The 19,847-nt window shown below is 42.4% G+C and overlaps 1 protein-coding gene across 7 annotated transcripts in view; it reads left to right on the top strand.

Annotated features, from left to right (window-relative positions):
• The window catches only part of SORBS2 (sorbin and SH3 domain containing 2), a 515,532-nt gene that overhangs the window by 314,598 nt on the left and 181,087 nt on the right, over positions 1 to 19,847 (top strand). For all 7 annotated transcript variants that reach the window (XM_033943759.1, XM_033943750.1, XM_033943740.1 and 4 more), the window contains 3 exons: positions 4,512 to 4,578; positions 7,482 to 7,526; positions 15,415 to 15,613. In XM_033943759.1, the coding sequence (XP_033799650.1) occupies positions 4,512 to 4,578; positions 7,482 to 7,526; positions 15,415 to 15,613 (311 nt within the window). The remainder of the gene's footprint in view (positions 1 to 4,511; positions 4,579 to 7,481; positions 7,527 to 15,414; positions 15,614 to 19,847) is intronic.

The following is a 19,847-nucleotide window of genomic DNA, read 5'->3' as shown; positions in this document are numbered from 1 at the left end:
TAAATTTTATGCGCAGCTCCAAAATGATAGTACAGCCAAGGAAGGGATTAGGCAGACCAAGGGCATTCTCCCAATTTCTCATACAAGCACTGTTATAAAAATATAAAAATAACCCCACAGGGTTTTTGCACCTAGTGTATGTGCAAGGATTTACACCTCATTTCAATTGGTGCAAATGCTCACATCTAAAGTTCATTATGAGTCTCAACATGAGCACTATTCTATAAGTGGTTTTGAGTGACATTTTTAGGATAGCAGTAAGCATTATTTTTTTGGGGTCCCGTTTTTTTAGGCACCATTTATAGAATTGAGTCCAAAATGGCTAAGTGCATAAAGTTAGGACTGTAAAAAGGATATTCACTGCCTGTGCATTAAATATCTAGGAATAGTTTAGCTGAAGGCTCTGAGAGGCTTACAAGCCATTTACTGCCATGGGCTAAATATTACCCCCATAGAATTCATGATTGATATCCAAAAATAAAACTGGATAGAAAGTTTCAAATCATCCCCCACCCCCAGCTCTATCCCCCAAATAAATCTGGAATCTAACCCCCCCCCCTCCTCCTTTTATGAAGCCGCACTAGGGTTTTTTATCGTTGGCTACTGTGGTAAAAGCTCCGACGCAGCTAAAATGCTAATGAGGCTTTATAAAAAGGGGGTGAGGTGTGATAGTGGAGCAATTCAGATTTATAGGGGGCTCAGATACTGGAGTACACATGGATAACACAGGCCCCCCCTCCCCACCAAATTTTTTTTTTCTTGGTGCCTTGGGTTTTTTGACCTGTTCCTGTGGTTATTTGGTGTGCTGATTCAGAAATATTCTGGAAAATACTGCCTTTTTGTAGTTTTACAGCCACACTCAAAGTGGTTTACATTCAGGTACTTCAAGCATTTTCCGCTATCTGTCCTGGTGGGCTCACAATCTGTCTAATGTACCTGGGGCAGTGGAGGATTAAGTGACTTGCCCAGGTTCATAAGGAGAAGTTTGGGACCACACTCTCCTACAATTTCATTGGATAGACTGCATCAGCTCTAGTTTCTTAGAGATGGTTGAATTTATTAATTATTTTACTGCTATTTTAAAGTGCCAAACATGAACATTGGGCAAAAAAAGATTGGCCTCCAATCAATGAACCTTTGGTAGCATGAGATGGAATCATACTGCCACCACTACATATACAGCTAGGCCTGTTGAAACAATTTGTAAAGACTGAATAAAGATGGTTCATGCATTGAATATGTGGAGGGCCATAAATAAAAGAAACGTCTAAGTCCAATTTGGACGTAGGGCGCTAGTCACCCAAAGTCAGCAGCGGCAAAATGTTCATTCTCAAAAAGTACGTCTAAAATATGATTTTTTTCGAAAATTGTCTCTCTGTACGTCCAGGCAATTGATCATCCAGACTGTCATTATATCTTTATACCACATTCTCGACCAAGTCCCAAATACCCAGAACAAGACTTTTTGGACGTGGGAGGGGCCAAGCATTGTGATGGACTGGCCACCAAGACAAGGCAACAGAGCACTGCTGTGAACTTCACAAAAAGGGTGCCAGATAAATATCTCACCAGATCCCTTTATAGGTTATGGTGAGCCCTACAAATACTCACCTGTCTACAACCCCAGTAGCCCTTATGTTTGCAGGTGGCACCTATATGGCAGTACAGTAAGGAACCTCAAGTAAATGCTTTCTTTAGGGAGGTCTTTTTCAGTCTAAGACAACTGTGGTTCATTTGGTCCAAGTATGAATTTTCATTTGTTATTTTGTGTAGACATTAATATTTTCACAGCTGGATTATTGTAATATTTTATGCTCTAGAATATCTCTTAAATTATTGAAATAATCTTCAACCTTTGGAGAATACAGTAGCAAGAGTGATCTTTCAGCTCAAGAAATTTGACAGAACTCCACCTATTAATTTCTAAGGTGCAACAACTACATTCTCGTAACAAATTCGCTGTCCTATTACAATTCGATCTCTCTGCAGCTTTCGATCTTGTCCACCACGACATACTACTTTATCAACTTTCCGAGATAGGAATTGACTCCACCGTCCTAAAGTGGTTCTCAAACTTCCTACGCTCTCGCTCCTACACTGTCAACACAAATGGCACCATGTCCGTTCCTTGGACACCATCTTGCGGTGTCCCTCAGGGATCACCCCTATCCCCTATTCTCTTTAACATCTATATGTCCTCCCTGAAACTCCTCCAATTATCCCTCCTTGAAACAATCTACACATACGCTGATGACATCCTTGTCCTCCTTGAGATAGACCAGAACCTCACCAACCTCCACAAGAACATTACAGCTTGCATAATGAGACTCCATTCCTGGTCCTTCTCGGTACAGATGAAATTGAATGAATCAAAAACAAAATTACTCTGGCTCAGCCCAAAATTAGAATACATGCCCACCCTCTTCGCACTACCCTCAGGCGCTGCACTGCAGCTTGAGTTCTCAAGCAAGGTCCTTGGCATCATTATCGATTCTTCTCTCTCCCTCAATGACCACCTCAACTCCTTGGCTAAATCATGCTTTTTCAGCCTCCACATGCTGTGGAAAGTAAGATCCTATTTTCGCCAACAACATTTTGCCGTCCTTCTCCAATCCATCATCCTCTCCAAACTAGACTACTGCAATGCCATCTACTTAAGCCTATCAAAAAAAAAGTCTTCAAAGACTCCAGCTAATCCAGAATACTGCAGCCAAGTTGATCTTTGCAAAACGCAAGTCTGACCATGTCTCCCCACTCCTAGCCAAACTTCACTGGCTCCCAGTGATTTCCAGAATCCATTTCAAATGCTCCTGCCTGGCTTTTAAGATCATTCACGGCATCCTTCCTCCCTTAATCCCACTATTTTATAACTCCTCGAGTCCTGACTCTACCAGACCCGCCCAAAGGTATAAACTATCCTTCCCTTCTCTACATGGTATTCGCTATGCAGGCAAACTGGGAAAATCCCTTCTCTTCAGAATCACAGGTCTTTGGAACGACCTTACTACCCTGCTGCGGAACCTGGGCTCCCTCCAATTATTCCACAAGCAACTGAAAACCTGGCTTTTCACTAAAATGTAATTCTATCCCCTCCTTACTCTTCTCTTCTATATATAAGTTCATGTAAACCTTTTTTTTTTCCTTCTCTTCCTATATTTTAAGTTCTTGTAAACCGTGCCGAGCTCCACATCCGTGGAGATGATGCGGTATATAAACTTAAGGTTTAGTTTAGTTTAGTATTAATTAAGTTACATTGGTTTCTAGTACATGCTTATGTCATTTTTAAGGTTACCTATATTATTTTCAAAATAATAAATGATCAGGTCCATAAATGTTTATCTTCTTTGATATTAAGACCAGTCTGAAATGTTGTTTCTGTGGTCATCTTTATACAACTTCAAAATAAATACATTTAATTGTGATTCATACTAGGGGATGCTGAAAAGTTCTCAGCCCAACCAAGAAAAAATGATGTGGATATGGCTCAATCAATGATCTGAAACAATGTCAAAACATGGAATTCCGTTTCTGCAAATTGGCACTTAATGAAATAAGACGACACTCTTTTCAGCTACAGTGGCAAAATAACGCTCAGAATTTAGGAAGTAAACTTTTATCACTCCCTCGTATGTTGATTTTTATGACTTTAGTAGAATGAAAAAATGAAAATTTGGCACTTTCACATTTTAAATAGAGGTCAGTTGCAAAATTTGACTATCCTGGTAACAAAAGTAAAATTTTATGGCAATAACAGACATTTTCTATACTTTTTAGTCATGAACAATTAGGAAATTGTATTACATAGGGCTCCTTTTACTAAGCTGCACTAGCAGTTTTAGCGAGCGTGCTAGACGCTAATGCCAGCATTGAGCTGGTGTTAGTTCTTGGCACGTAGCACGGGGTTAGCACACGGGGCAATGCAGCACATGCTAAAAACGCTAGCGCACCTTAGTAAAAGGAGCCCATGGTCACTTTGTGGGATAAGGCAGGCTAGAAATACTGATTAGATAAGATTAGCTACTTCAAAATCAAGAAGTACGTATATTTACAAGGAAAAATTGTTTAGGAATGCCAGTGACTTACTACTTTGCCTTTTCAAGAAATGTTTTTATGAAAGTTTGCAAAATGGAAGAAAAATTTAATGGAATACTAGCAAAACATTGTTCTATAGGGAGACTAAGAAAAAAAAAAAGAAATACAGATAAAGAGAAGACAAAAAATCATGGAAAAGATCAAGATAAAATAGAGAAATGCATAAAAAAACAAAAGTATGGTGAAAGCAGCTATGAAGAGGAAAAGAGACAGAATATCTGAAATTACCATCAGTAGACAGAATCCTTAGAAATGGTCATAGGCAAGCATGCAGCTATGGTGTGACATTACTTTTACCACCAATGCTGCAGTTGAAAATCAGTAAATGTAAGAGAAGGAGTGGAGATTTGGAGCAAAATTATTTGCTTACATTGTTGGTCCTTTTTCCTCCATCTTACTTTGAATTTTATTTTATTCAGACAGTTGACAGGCCCAAGGATTGGTATAAGACAATGTTCAAGCAGATTCATATGGTGCATAAACCTGGTACGTATGCATTTATCTAATGTTTTGATATTTTATGCGGAATTTTATTAAGCAAAGCATTAAACCATAGTGTGAAAGCTTCATCTAGTAACATTTATGAATAAGCATGAAATCATGTCGCAAATACATTTTTCCATCTCAAGACAATATGCCAAATACTCTTAGGTATCCAAGAAGACTACTGTACTTTTCTTTTTTCATATGTTTACATCTGTAAAATAGAAAGGAAAAAAAATAATAAAGAAGACTAGCAAGTTGTTATTTCAGTAGAAACAGAGCATATAGTTAATGGTTAAATTTATTTTTATGAGGGGGTGTTGAAAAGTTCTCAGCCCAACCAAGACAATGACATGGATATGACTCAATCAGTGCTCTGAAACAATGTCAAAACATAGAATTTTGTTTCTGCAAATTGGCACTTAACAGAATAAGATAACACTCTTTTCAATTACAGGGCCAAAATAACACTCAGAATTGAGGAAATTGGTTGGTTGGGCTGAGAATTTTTCAGGACCCCCTTGTATTCTGCTACAAGGACTGTAGTACTATCTAATTTTGCTGTCATACAGGAGAGGATTATATGAAAAGAAAGGAGCAGTATCTACCAGCTGAGCTAAGGGTACTATGGGCTACATTTTATAAGCAACATCTAAATCGGTAGGCGCCTAGGAAAACAGCACCTACTGCCTGTCATTCAAATTAGGCACCATTTATAGAATCTTGCCTAAATTGAGTTAGGTGCTGGTATGCCTCTGTATATTAGGCCAAGGTTTTCTTGGCCTAAAATACTAGTGCCTAAGATAGGCACCTACTAGTGTCTAACTCATTCTATGCCCAAATCTTTTCTCTAACCACGCCCACTTTTGGGGTAGATGCCTCATTGTAGATGCCTATATGGTGCCTACTGAGTTAGGCAGCTACCCCAAAATTCATTTTTAAAATTGTTTTTTAATTCATTATTGATGGCATTTTCAATTATCAGTGCCAATTAACCAATTAAAAAAATTAAATTAGGTGCCTAACTTGGTAGGCACCCTGATCTAGTAGGCACCATTTACAGAATCAGGGCCTGTGTCTTTGGGGGCCAGATTTACGGCCTCTTATACAAAGCCGCGCTAATGGACCCGAAGCTCATATAAATTTAAAGGGCTTCGGGGCCGTTGCCGTGCGGCTTTGTAAAAGAGGCACTTAGTCTAAAAGGTGCTAATGCTTCTATCGGACAAACAAAAAAATCCAACAGAGTCTGCAATACAGAAGCAGCAAACAAAAACAAGAACAAAAATTGCAGACAATATGTACAAGATGCAGGCTATATTTATTATACCCAATATTGAATGCGGCAACTAATACCACCTTTTTACAAGCCAACAGACCCAACACGGTCCGTGTTTCGGAAAACACACCTTCTTCAGGGGTCCATGGTAAGTAAGGTTAACAACAAACCGCAATATGAATGGATAAAAAACAGAAGCCTATATTTGCTATGAACCGACGATGCAGCGCAAAAATGTGGTTTGTAAAAAGGTGGCATTAGTTGCCACATTCAATATTGGGTATAATAAACATAGCCTGCATCTTGTACATATCGTCTGCAATTTTTGTTCTTGGTTTCGCTAATGCTTCTATACCATCATACTACGAGTACATACTTTCCAGATTCCAAAAGGCCCTTATGGAGGCTAATTTCTTAATAGGGTGCCTATGTCAGAAGTCTAAAATAATATCAGCTATATATACCTTCATAAAAAGGATTATTACAGTGCAAGAAAACAGTAAAAGAATCAGATTGCTAAATGACTGAAGGGTGAAAGGAGAATTGCCCCTAAGGCGATGATTCTATAAATAGTGCCTAAAAGATAGGCGCTGAAGAAGGTGGTGTAAAGCACATGTCAATCATAAGTTAGGTGCCATTTATAGAATCATGCTTTGCATCACATAAATTGGACTTAGAGACCAGTAGGTGTCAAAACCTTAGGCATCCCCTATTTATGCCAGGGTTTTCTTGGCCTAAATACTGGTACCTAAGTAAGAAAGATTACTGCTTGTATACCCACGCAACTCAACGAGCAAAATGCCCTTGTTATACGAGAATAGCGCACTTGCTGTTTGGCGTCTTACAGTACTCTTTCTTTTCAAAAGCCATATACTTAAGCGCCATCTACTGGATTATCTACGCCACTCCTGAGGCAGGTTTCCACTTTGAAGCTGAAATACAGACCATGTCGGATCTCAAAGAATTTGAGAAATGGTCTGATTATATTACCATATTTTTACGCATATAATGCATGTATAATGCGCCCACGCGTATAGCGTGTAGGAACAAAGCATTTATGTAAAAAAATTTCCTTATAGCGCCCCCACACGTATACCGCGCATGTGAATTTGGCCCGCTGTTCACCATTATGTGAACGAGGATTGAATGGTAAAATTATTGTCTATATGTTTCTATATTTAACTAGTTGTAACCTTGTTTGCAAGTTGTTGAATGTTCTAAACTTTATTCGAAACCGAACGAGAACAATTTTCTTCACTAAAAGTCGGGCGGCATTTAACATTACCCATACGGCAGGGGCAGCATTATCGGGGCGGCATATGCCATCTCTGCCATATGGGTGTCGCCGAATGTGGTATCAGCAATGTAAAAAAAATTGTATAACGCGCTCACGGATATTACGCGCATGGTTATTGCGCGGTTTGTAAAATCGTGTATAGCGTGCACGTTATATGCGTAAAAATACGGTATATGCTTTGTATTATTCGGTAAACTTCTTTTATCCCTAGTTGACATGCACATTTCTTTCCCCACTTTTCCTTTTATTGTACATTTGATGTAGGGTTCTTTGCTTTGTGTTTTTTTGGGGGGGCTGATTAAGCCTTTAAAAAAATTAACTTTCTTTTCACAGATGATGAATTTGACTCATCCAACACTGCCTATGCATATAACACTGGTATGATGTTTTTTGTTTATTTATTTACAAATTTATATAGTACGTTATCCAAAAGTCTAAGTGGGTTACAAATAACATATATAATCAAACTACACAAAACATAGATCATACAGTAATAAAAAGTAAAAACACCTTAAAATCAACATAAACGTGTATGATGATCATACTCCAATCATATACAGAACCTGTTCATTATTAGCTTAGACAGAAAAAGCCTGCCTAAAAAGATATGCATTAAGACATTTTTGAAAGGCTAACAATGAAGGAATAGACCTTAACTCCCGAAGTAATAAATTCCATAAAGTTAGTTGGACTTAGTAGACTTGGTGTATCTTCAATGATCCCCTATTCAGTGATATCAATTGGCATGATGATTGATAGATGCTAAGCAATAAAGAAATATTTAGAGGAGCTTTACTACACTGAATCTTGTAGACCAATAACAAGTCAGCACGGATTCTGTAAGGGAAGGTCGTGCCTAACGAACCTTCTGTACTTCTTTGAGGGAATAAGCGGTCGGGTGGACAATGGGGAACCCATAGACATCATTTACCTCGATTTTCAAAAGGCTTTCGACAAGGTGCCACATGAAAGGCTGCTTAAGAAGCTGTGGAACCACGGGGTGGGAGGGGATGTGCACAGATGGATCAAGCACTGGTTGTCGGGTAGACTGCAGAGGGTCAGAGTAAAGGGTCAATATTCTGACTGGCGGGGAGTCACAAGCGGTGTGCCACAGGGATCGGTGCTGGGGCCGTTACTCTTTAACATATTTATCAATGACCTGGAAAAGGAGGCAAAGTGCGAGGTTATAAAATTTGCAGACGATACCAAGCTGTGCGGCAGAGTTAGGACCAGGGAGGAGTGTGAGGACCTACAAAGGGACCTGGACAAGCTGGAAGACTGGGCAAACAAATGGCAAATGCGCTTTAATGTGGACAAATGCAAGGTCATGCATATAGGGAAAAAGAACCCGTTGTTCAACTACAAATTGGGGGGGGTATTGTTGGGAGACAGCAGACTTGAGAGAGACTTGGGTGTGCTGGTGGATGCATCACTGAAGCCATCTGCACAGTGCGCAGCAGCCTCGAAAAAAGCCAACAAGATGCTGGGCATCATAAAGAAGGGCATAACAACCAGAACACGGGAAGTCATCATGCCATTATATCGAGCGATGGTGCGTCCACATCTGGAATACTGTGTTCAGTATTGGTCGCCGCACCTCAAGAAGGACATGGCGGTACTTGAGAGAGTCCAAAGGAGAGCAACGAAAATGGTAAGAGGGCTGGAACACTGCCCATACGCCGAGAGGTTGGATAGGCTGGGGCTCTTCTCTCTGGAGAAAAGGAGGCTCAGGGGAGATATGATAGAGACCTTCAAGATCATGAGGGGCATAGAGAGGGTGGATAGGGACAGATTCTTCAGACTGAAGGGGACAGCAAATACGAGGGGGCATTCGGAGAAACTGAAGGGAGATAGGTTCAAAACAAATGCAAGGAAGTTTTTTTTCACCCAAAGGGTCGTGGACACTTGGAATGCGCTACCGGAGGAAGTGATCAGGCAGAGTACGGTACAGGGATTCAAACAGGGATTGGATGGATTCCTGAGGGATAAAGGGATCGTGGGATACTGAGGGAGGAGCTGGGATGTAACACAAGTATAGAAAGCTAACCAGGTAATGAGTATAGAAACCAAACCAGGTCGTGCATGTGCAAGACCGGAGGGTTAGGACTTCGATAGGAAGACAGGACTTAAATGAGAAACCAAGGTGGCAAGGGCAAGGCAAGGGCAAGGGCAAGGGCAAGGTGGCAAGGCCCCTTCTGGTGATTCAGACAGGTCGTGACCTGTTTGGGCCGCCGCGGGAGCGGACTGCTGGGCAGGATGGACCTATGGTCTGACCCGGCGGAGGCACTGCTTATGTTCTTATGTTCTTAATATTTTAAACCAAAACCTCCAAGCAAAAGGTCACCAATGTAAATTTATCAAGTTAGTTAGTTAGGTGTCATTGACTTATATTCAAGTCCTAGCGACTTGATGAACTACAGATCTTAAAAGAAATTGGTTTTGTGCTAGTCCGGTAAGGTCCTCCAGCGTCAGCTCCATGGTTATTTTCAACGTGTCCAGCCTTCATCGCCTGGTTCCTTTGATCTTCCCAAACATGATGTCCTCCCCCAATGATCTTTCTCTTCTGACAGTATGACCAAAATAAAACAGTCATAACTTCATCATTTTGGTTTCGAGTGACATAGCTGGTTTGATCTCTCCCACAATTGATTTGTTAGTTCTTCTGGTGGTCCATGGCAAGCATGAAATCTTTCTGCAACAGCAAAGCTGAAATGAGTGAATCTTCTTTCTGTCTTGTTTCCATGGAAGGGCATAATTTAAAAAACATCTAAGTCACCTTTAAGCCTAAGGCCCTAAACGTTGAAAGTAGAAGCAGGGAAAATGCCCATTATAAAAAAAAAACGTCCAAAAGGAGGGTTTTTTGTTTTTTTTTAATAATGGCCTGCCTCTACATTCAGCTGTTTAAATGGCCAGACCACCATAAGTCTACACTTACCACATATAATGAACCAAAAAAAAGCCTAAGTCCCACATGCCCAAAGCCAGGCCTTTTAGGCGAAGGAGGAGCCAGACCTTCACCTAAAAGCTGGATTCTGTAACCAGTGTCTGTCAAAAACAACACCGGTTACAGAATCTACCCCCCACCCCCACCCCAGCAACTATCGTGGCAGGAGAGATGAGCCATCTCTCCTGCCACGATGGTGATCGCCCAACCCCCGAACTGCGGCACTTCGGGGTGAGCATTGCGGCAAGGCATCTCCCTTGCTGGCGATCCTTACCCCGAAGTGCCATGGTTCGAAGGGGTGGTGATCGCTATCATGGCAGGAGAGATGAGCCATCTCTCCTGCAGCGATCCACCACTCCTTCCCCCTACCAACAACGATCCGGGCAGGAGGAAGCTCAAGTCCTCCTGCCCCAGCGACCATCCCACCCCACCAAAACGATCCAGGCAGGAGGGAGCCCAAGCCATCCTGCCCCGGCGAACAGCCCACCCCACCAAAACAATCCAGGCAGGAGGGAACCCACCCCCTCCTGCCCAGGCAACCCCCCCACTCGATCCAGACAGGAGGGAGCCCAACCCCCTCATGCCCAGGCAACCCTCCCCCCCACACACACACACTCGATCCAGGCAGGAGAGAGCCCAACCCATCCTGTCCAGGTGATCCCCCCTACCCTCCACCTCACTAAGATACGGGCAGGAGGGATCCCAGGCCCTCCTGGCCTCGGCGCACCCCCCTCCCATGATCACTCCCGCACCTCTGATCGGCCTCCCCACCTGCTGACCTGCGAGACCCCCCCGTCGACCCTGCAACACCACCCCCAACCCACGACACCCTCCCGTACCTGTCAAAACATTGACCGGACGGACGGGTACCAAGCCTGTCCATCTTGCAGGCCCGCCATCCATCGAATAGCAGGCCTTAGGGCCTGATTGGCCCAGCCGCCTCACGCCCCTCCCACAGGTGGGGCCTGAGGTGCCTGGGCCCCTCCTGTGCTAAAAATCGCTTTTGTGGTTTTGTAAAGTGGGGGGGAGGTGGTAGTTCTTCTTCAGCATCAGTTTCCTGTTCAATTCCCCCAATGTTATCCTCATTGCCTTTTTTTGTACAGATTTTCCATATATTCTTTCCATCTCTTTTTAATGCTTTCTAGATCATTCAATATCATTCCATTGGCGTCTTTAAGCAAGCATCCCCAATAGAGGTTGGATTTCTGCCGTAATCTCTTACAAAATATTGTAACCAGAATTGGCAAACAGAGTATAAGTTTATAAGCTCTAGAGATACATTTACCGATTATGGTTAAAATAATTTGTAAGGTGATTATTATAATTGACCACGATTGACCACCTGCATAGTCAGCTGGTGGGTTAATGAAAAGTACTATCTTTATTAAAGGAAGTTATTAAAGAATAAAATAATATTAATAAAAAGAAAATTATGTGGTAGAGTGGGGGGGGTATAGCTTGTGACATGAGCAGGAGACAGTGAACGTTGTTCACGAAAAAACCCGAATTGGATATATAAGCTCCATATTCTGAGGCTTTTTATCCCCTTTAGGAGAAAGAATAAACATATATTCCTTGCATTTTTATTTTGTTTACCAGTGGGTTACATCGAAAGAAACCATACACAGTCTATGGGAAAGTACAAAACACCAAAATACAGGAAGTCAGATTAAAATAAAATTCTAAACAGTGTCATAAAAAAACTTTTTTTGAAACCTCAGATAACTTTATTCTGTCCTGATTTGCTCAGGTAAATTATTCAAAACAGTGATGGCAATACATAAAAAGGATTTGAACTGATGTTTAAATCAAATTCCTTTAATTTTTGGAAAATGCAATAAACATGTACCACTTAACCTTCTAAACATGTCCAAAAACATCCAGAAAGCAGCATAAAGTGGCACATGGATGTTTTGTTTTGAAACCCAGTTTTTTGACAGTTTTCTATGCAGCTCGAATGCAGGGTGTCTAAATCCCAAGGGGCATCTTGGAGTCATGGTTTGGGCAGGACTATAGTGGGCTTATGATTTGGATTTTTTCTGCAATAATAGAACATTGTAAAAAACGTCCAGGGCAAAAATTGGTCGTTTGACGCTAGACCTGTTTCAATAACAAATAGGTGCTAAAAGGTTGCCCAAACTGACCAGATGACTACTGGAGGGATTAAGGTATGACACCCCCTCTTATTCACCCACTGGTCATGGACTCCCTCCCACCCCACCCCCAAAGATATGAAAGAAACAGTTCATACCAGCCTGTATGACAGTTTCAAATGTTATAACTAGTCCTAATACATCTACAAGCAGATCCCTGGTATAGCCTACTAGCTGATGCAATGGACTATAGAGAATGGGTCCCAAGTCCATATCCCAGTCTAACTAGTACACTTGTGGTGGAACATGTGAGCCCTCCAAAACCTACCAAAAACCTGCTATACCTACATATAGGTGACGCCTGCAGGCATAAGGGCTATCATTGTGGTGTGCAGTTGGGTACAGTAGGATTTTGGTATGTTTTGGAGAGCTCCCCATAAACTATAAGGGAGTAACTGTGGTATGTGCACCTAGAACCTTATATGTGAAGTTCACTGCAGTGCCCAACTAGGGTGCTTCACTGTTCTTCTGGGATGTCTGTGTGGCCAGTCTACTAAGAATGCTAGCCCCTCATACTTCCTAATGGCTTGTTTATGTACATTTTTCCCTTTTAATTGTCCTAAAAGATAGACACACTGAGCTCAAAAATGGCCATTTTCAAAACAAAAACTTGAATGTTTTTCTGGTTTGAAAATTACCTTTTCTGTTCTGCATTTTTTTAATGTTTCCCCCAAAATGTTTAAAATTGGATTTAGAAGTCATATTGAAAATGCTCTTCCATGTCACTTTGAGCATTCGTTCACACCTGCCCAAGAAAGAGGAAGATATGAACCTCCCATTCATATCTTTTATAATTCATTCATAACAGTAACAGTCCTCAGTAATTCCCGGAACCTAGTCCACATGTATCCTGAGTTGTCCCTGTTGTGCAGGATCTGAGATTCCCTCCCCTCAGGACCTCTGCAGCATCTCATGGCCCAGTTAGTATATGAAGTGGAAGCCCTGCTCAGAAACTGGACCTGTATCTCATGTGTGCCTATGAGCCACTATGCTGGTCATATCCAGTTCTCCCTGAAGCTTTCATGCAATAGATGTACAAGAAATGTATTATGAAGACCTCTCTCTGGAGATGGCACATATATTCTACTAACAAATTATACATGGATGCACAACATATAATATGTTCATATAATGATTCAAAATGTTGTGTGATCGTAGCACCGAGGTACCCCCCCCCCTCTTCAAACCCAGCATGCACCCAAAAAGAGGGAGAAAAAGCCTCAGACTAATGTAGCAGTATAAAACCAAAAGGTACAAATCAAAACTGCTTTTGATACTTTCACTGGCAAAAAAAACTCCCTCACAGAACAGCTCAGGTTTAGAAAAGGGCAAAGTCACCCGGAGGCACGTTCAAGGACTTAGCTGACAGAAGACGACTTGAGCTAAGAAACATAAGAAGTTGCCTCCGCTGGGGCAGACCAGAGGTCCATCCTGCCCAGCAGTGCGCTCCCGCGGCGGCCCATCAGGCCCACTGCCTGAACAGTGGTCTCTGACTAATTTTATAATTTACCTCTAATCCTGTCCCTATAACCTTACCTCTACTCCTATCTGTACCCCTCAATCCCTTTGTCCTCTAGGTACCTGTCCAGACCTTCTTTGAAGCCCTGTAGCGTACTTCTGCCTATCACATCCTCCGGCAGCGCGTTCCATGTATCCACCACCCTCTGGGTGAAAAAGAACTTCCTGGCGTTTGTTCTAAACCTTTCCCCTTTCAATTTCTCCGAGTGCCCCCTTGTACTTGTGGTTCCCCTTAGTTTGAAAAATCTGTCCCTGTCCACTTTTTCTATGCCCTTCATGATCTTGAAAGTTTCTATCATGTCTCCCCTGAGTCGTCACTTTTCCAGGGAAAAAAGCCCCAGCTTTTTCAGTCTGTCAGTATATGAGAGGTCCCCCATACCCTTTATTAGCTTAGTTGCTCTTCTCTGGACTCTCTCAAGTACCGCCATGTCTTTCTTGAGGTACGGCGACCAGTACTGGACACAATACTCCAGGTGCGGGCGCACCATTGCACGATACAGTGGCAGGATGACTTCCTTCGTCCTGGTTGTGATACCTTTCTTAATGATACCCAACATTTTGTTCGCTTTCCTTGAGGCTGTGGCGCACTGCGCCGACGCCTTTAATGTTGTGTCCACCATCACTCCCAGGTCTCTTTCAAGGTTGCTCACCCCTAGCAGTGATCCCCCCATCTTGTAAGTGAACATCGGGTTCTTCTTCCCTACATGCATGACCTTGCATTTCCCTATGTTGAAGCTCATTTGCCACTTTTTGGCCCACTCTTCCAGCGTTGTCAGCTCCAACACTTGTTTCACCAATGTTTGGCTCATCAGGGGAACAAACAATTCAGCCTTGAAAAGTGCAGGGGGGTATCTCGGTGCCACGATCACACAACATTTTGAATCATTATATGAACATATATTCTGCTGAAATTATTAACATGCTAAAAAAACACTGTGAATCTGTTAGGGTGGATGCATCTCTTCATAAAGACAGTTAATAAATCCCTATAAATAAATAAACAACAATACACCTATAATAAATGCTTTTAATACGTGCTTCTTTTATGGTCGATCATATCTACAATCGATCATCGATCCAGACTGATCAGCCTCATGGGACCTTCATTCATCTCGACAATTTTTCCTTCAGATTCCAGGATGTTACATTGAAGTCCATGTGTGTGCATGGTCTTTCAGTGTGTGGTCCCATTTTGAGAGGTTTTGCCCTTCTTTAAAGAAGGAACTAAAAGCTTGTTTCGATTCTAAAGCTTTTAGTTGAGCTGGTGATTGTTGGCATTGAGAATTGTTTTATTTATTTATAAACCTTTACATACACTCTTCTTGGCAAGCAAATTGCCATTCAAAATGGTGAACAATGCAATGAAATAAAAATATATAAATAAAACAAATACAATCAAAATTTAAAATATGGTAAACAAATACGTTTTCAGTGCCTTCCTGAAGAACCAATACGATGGAATTAGGTGGAAGGGATAGTTCTTAATGTGTATGTGCTTTTCTTTTTATTTCTGGTTAGAAGGGGAAGTTATTTTGGGTGGTTAAAGAGGTGTTTAATGAATTGCCATGCTTCAGGCTTTCTGTTGGTGAAGCATGTTATCAAAAATTGTGACTATAAGTGTGAATTCTGAATGTTGTGTTTTTTTCACTAGATAAACGCAGCCCGTTCTCTTCTGCTCAAGCACACCCAGCTGCAAAGACACAGACTTACAGACCACTGTGTAAAAGTATCTCGGACAATGGCACTGATATTTTTAAAGCCTCCTCCCCTTTACCCCCACCACCTATACCTGTGCTTCCTGCAGTACCACCTCTTCGGCCAGCAACACCGGGAAGAACTTCAACAGAAAAGTAAGCATGACCAGTGTTTCATGGTTAACTGTTCAGAGTGAATTGTTTGTGCCTGAAAAATCAAGAATCATCAGGAAAAGGATTGCTATAAGCAGAGCTTTTTCAGGGGGTACACAAGGGTACTGAGTACTGGCACTTTTTCCATTGCCTGATGAAATTGACCCATTGTCCCCAACTGTAAATAAAAGAACCCAGGCTGTCCACACCAAAGCTGCCTTTCTACAGATTCTGTGGCTGGATTCAGGGCTGGCTGGCTATTGTGGAGTGGTCCATCAGTGATCACCCACCCCTGAAGAATAACCTGCTAGAGAAATAACACTGACTGTAAGAAAAGTTTTTTGCCAAGTATTAAGTACTGGTAGTGCCATCACTATTATAAGATGCTTCACTCATCAGTGTTCTAGACTCAAATCCAATTTATATTAATGCGTTTATTTTAGAAGCACTATTTTTGTTTTAGATTGCATAAACCTGCATCTAAATCCCAATTTCACAAATCCAGGTATGCACATCTAACACCAAAAAATGTGGCAAAGAGGTTGATTTGGGCATGTTTTGGGTGGACAAGGGCAGGCCTAAAAATAAACATGCATTCCCCCCATTTCAGAAGGAGAATGCATATTTCCATCTGAAAAGATCAGTGTCAGGATTTCTGCAAAGTGCTCCCGATTTTAGGCAGCTGTAGGCGTCCTACAGCTGTCTAATCAGCCAATCGGGAGGCACTTTTTCTTAAAAAAAAAAAAATGCTCCCCAGGCAGGTCGCCTATATTGAAGGCGCCTCCAGGGAGCCTAGAGAGGCCCGCAAGCCGCCTAAGCTTGCCTAAGGCTAGACGGTAGCCTTAAGTGAACCTAGGTGGCTCTACGCGTCTCCCTAGCAGAACAGAAGACGCTTACAATGTAGGCTAGCAAAATGCTGGCCTACATGGTAAGTAGACGCGGCCGCTGTACCTAATCACAGCAAGGATCTCCCTGCCATGATTAGTATAGCAGCCGTGGCTAAGGCCGCAAAAGTCTCCCCTCCCCCAGCGATCACGGCAGGAGGGTGCCCAACCCCTCCTGCCGACCCCCCAACGGCCCTCCCGACGATCGCAGCAGGAGGGTACCCAACCCCTCCTGCCGACCCCCCCCCAACGGCTCCCCACTAAGATCACCTGCAGGAGGGTGCCCAACCCCTCCTGCCGATCCCCCAACGACCCTCCCGATGATTGCGGCAGGAAGGCACCCAACGGCTCCTCCCTAAGATCACCGGCTATAGGAGGGGGCCTTAGGCACTTGGGCCAATAAGGTTCTAGGATCCTGTGGATTGGGCAGGGTAGGGGCGGGCCCGCCTCATTTGGATGGAGCCGGGCCTGCTGGCCGGACATGCGAGGAGCCGTCCGGTCCAACTTGCTGGTAAGGTCAAGGGGGGGTTCCTGGGTGGTGGTGTTCGCTGGGGAGGTCCGGCAGGAGGGGATGGGCAACCTCCTGCCAGTGATCTTAGGGGGGGAGCCGTTGGGGGGTCAGCAGGAGGGGTTGGGTACCCTCCTGCCGTGATCATCGGGAGGGCCATTGGGTGGTCGGCAGGAGGGGTTGGGTATCCTCCTGATGGCGATCTTAGGGGGGCATTGGGGGGTCCGGCAGGAGGGGTTGGGTACCCTCCTGCCGGCGATCTTTGGGGGGAACGTTGGGGGGGTCCGGGGAGGGATGTTGGGCACGTTAAACCCGATTCTGTAACCGGCGTCTACAACATTGACGTCGGTGACAGAATCGGGTTAACTTTGGGTGGGTGTAAGCCCAATTCTGTATAGGACACTCGGGATTGACGTCCTATACAGAATCCTGGCTTAGATGTCTAGGTTTCTAAAAAGCACTGGTATTGAGCAGCGTTCCATGGGAGGAATTAGGGGAGGCTGCCACCTTAATCCTCTTTTTCCACATGTGGGTGGGTAAAGTTATCCCATTTATTCATGGAGAATTCCTTTGAAAATCACCACCTGTATCTGTAAATCCAGGATTAAACATTTTGCAGCAGACAATATCACTTTTTTCATTACTATCTGATTGGGGTACATAGACTCCTTTGTATCTATACCTAGTGAGGACTCAAATAATTATTTCAAAAAATGCGTATTAATGTGTTTATTTTAGCATGCGTATTAATGTGTTTATTTTAGCATGCTTAATAATTCTTAGACACTGAGCACATATACCAATGTTACTTTAGCCATTAAAATACAAGGTGATGACAACAACATATCTAAAGGTGCATGTGGGAATGTGGTCTTTGTGGTTGAGGGAAGGCCAATGGGAGCTTTCTTGAGGTAACTGCGAGTTTCTTCCACTTTCATTGCTGGGTTTACAGCTCTGTCCTGTACAGCATCAGATCTCATCCCTGTTCTGAAGGCCACACCATACCAGTCCTGCTTTCAGGATAGCCATAGTACAAATCTTTCAAATGCATACCCACTATGAATACCTTGAAAATGAGACAGGTTATACACCCCTCTAGGAAAAGGCTAAGAAGAACGGCTATAGTGGTCCTGTCCCCTAAATATATCATTATTGCAATGGCTTACCGTTAATCCCAACTAAAGAAGCATGTGCTGTCCCGCTAATGTGAATAAATGAGATTACAAAAGGATAAAGCTTCAGCTAGGAACGCCAAATAGATCTTTATGTTAAATGTGGAGTGGTATTTTTTCTGTGTCTCATCCACTGTATGGTAACCAGTTTTTCTGAAGATGTAATAATAATAATAATAACTTTATTTTTGTATACCGCCATACCCCGAAGAGTTCTAGGCGGTTCACATTAGTTACACAGAGATTACAAGTGGTTACATATCAAATTGAACATAGAGTTGCAGACAGCAAAGCGAGAGTAGTTACAAATGGTTACATATCGAATTGAATCATAGAGTTGCGAACAGCAAGGAGAGAAGTTGGGGGGAGAGGAGGAGATGAGGGAGGGGAGTAGATCAGAGCGGGGGAGGGTTGAAGGGGCATTAAGGGTCTTGGTCTTGGAATAGGTGAGTTTTGAGTAATTTTCTAAAGTCCACATCTCAATGTAACATAAGAACATAAGATTTGTCGCTGCTGGGTCAGACCAGTGGTCCATCGTGCCCAGCAGTCCGCTCACGTGGCATCCCTTAGGTCAAAGATCAGTGCCCTATTTGAGTCTAGCCTTACTTGCATATGTTCTGTTCCAGTAGGAACTTATCCAACCTTGTCTTGAATCCCTGAAGGGTGCTTTCCCCTATAACAGCCTCCGGGAGAGCGTTCCAGACCTCCACCACTCTCTGAGTGAAGAAGAATTCCTTACGTTTGAACGGAATCTTTTTCCTTCTAACTTTAAAGAGTGGCCTTTCGTTCTCTTCACCTTGGAGAGGGTGAACAATCTCTCCTTTTTCTACTAAGTCAATTCCCTTCAATATCTTGAATGTTTCAATCATGTCCCCTCTCAGTCTTCTCTTTTCAAGGGAGAAGAGGCCCGGTTTCTCTAGCCTCTCATTGTATGGCAACTCCCCCAGTCCCTTAACCATTTTTGTCATTCGTCTCTGGATCCTTTCGAGTAGTACTATGTCCTTTTTCATGTACGGCAACCAAATTGTTTCTTCTTCTTCTGTGTCCGAAGCATTATTTGATACCCTTTTAAAAAAATCATAGGTACAAGATATAACAAAATATTTTTGATCACTGCCCCATCATTTGTGGAACTCACTTCCAACTTATATTAGAGAAGAAACTGTATTAGACAGATTCAAGACTTCCTTAAAATCTTTTCTTTATAAGGATGCATTTGAATCCTAGAAACATTAATTTCTATATACATTATTTAGGATTCGTAGCTCTTATCTGTCCCCTTACCTTATGTTGTATCCCTTTTTTTGTACCACTTTTCTTAAACCATTGTAGTTCTACCCCCTTGTTTCTGTATATCCTGATTTTAAGTCTGTCTTTGTACTTTTAACTTCCATGTGTCCCCATAATTTTAATATGTGCATCGCTTAGAAATTTTTATAAGTGTTTAATAAAATTTTAAAACAAACTTGAAGGCAGTATCCTACCAGCAATGTCTATCTGCATAAAACAAAAATAGACACAGACCCACGTACATGCCATGATAATATAAAATTAAATATATTTTCTCATTCATTCAAATGTGTTACTCTTAAAACCTAATTTGTACAGATGTGTCTACTTTCCCAAGAGAATTGCAATACAAAATAATTCTGCAGCTGTGCAAATGTGCTCTG

The sequence above is a fragment of the Geotrypetes seraphini genome, chromosome 1, assembly GCF_902459505.1.
Source record: "Geotrypetes seraphini chromosome 1, aGeoSer1.1, whole genome shotgun sequence".
In the NCBI taxonomy this organism is placed as follows: Eukaryota; Metazoa; Chordata; class Amphibia; order Gymnophiona; family Dermophiidae; genus Geotrypetes; species Geotrypetes seraphini.
The sequence above is the reverse complement of the archived record's forward strand: the minus strand, read 5'-3'. Positions and strand labels throughout refer to the sequence as shown.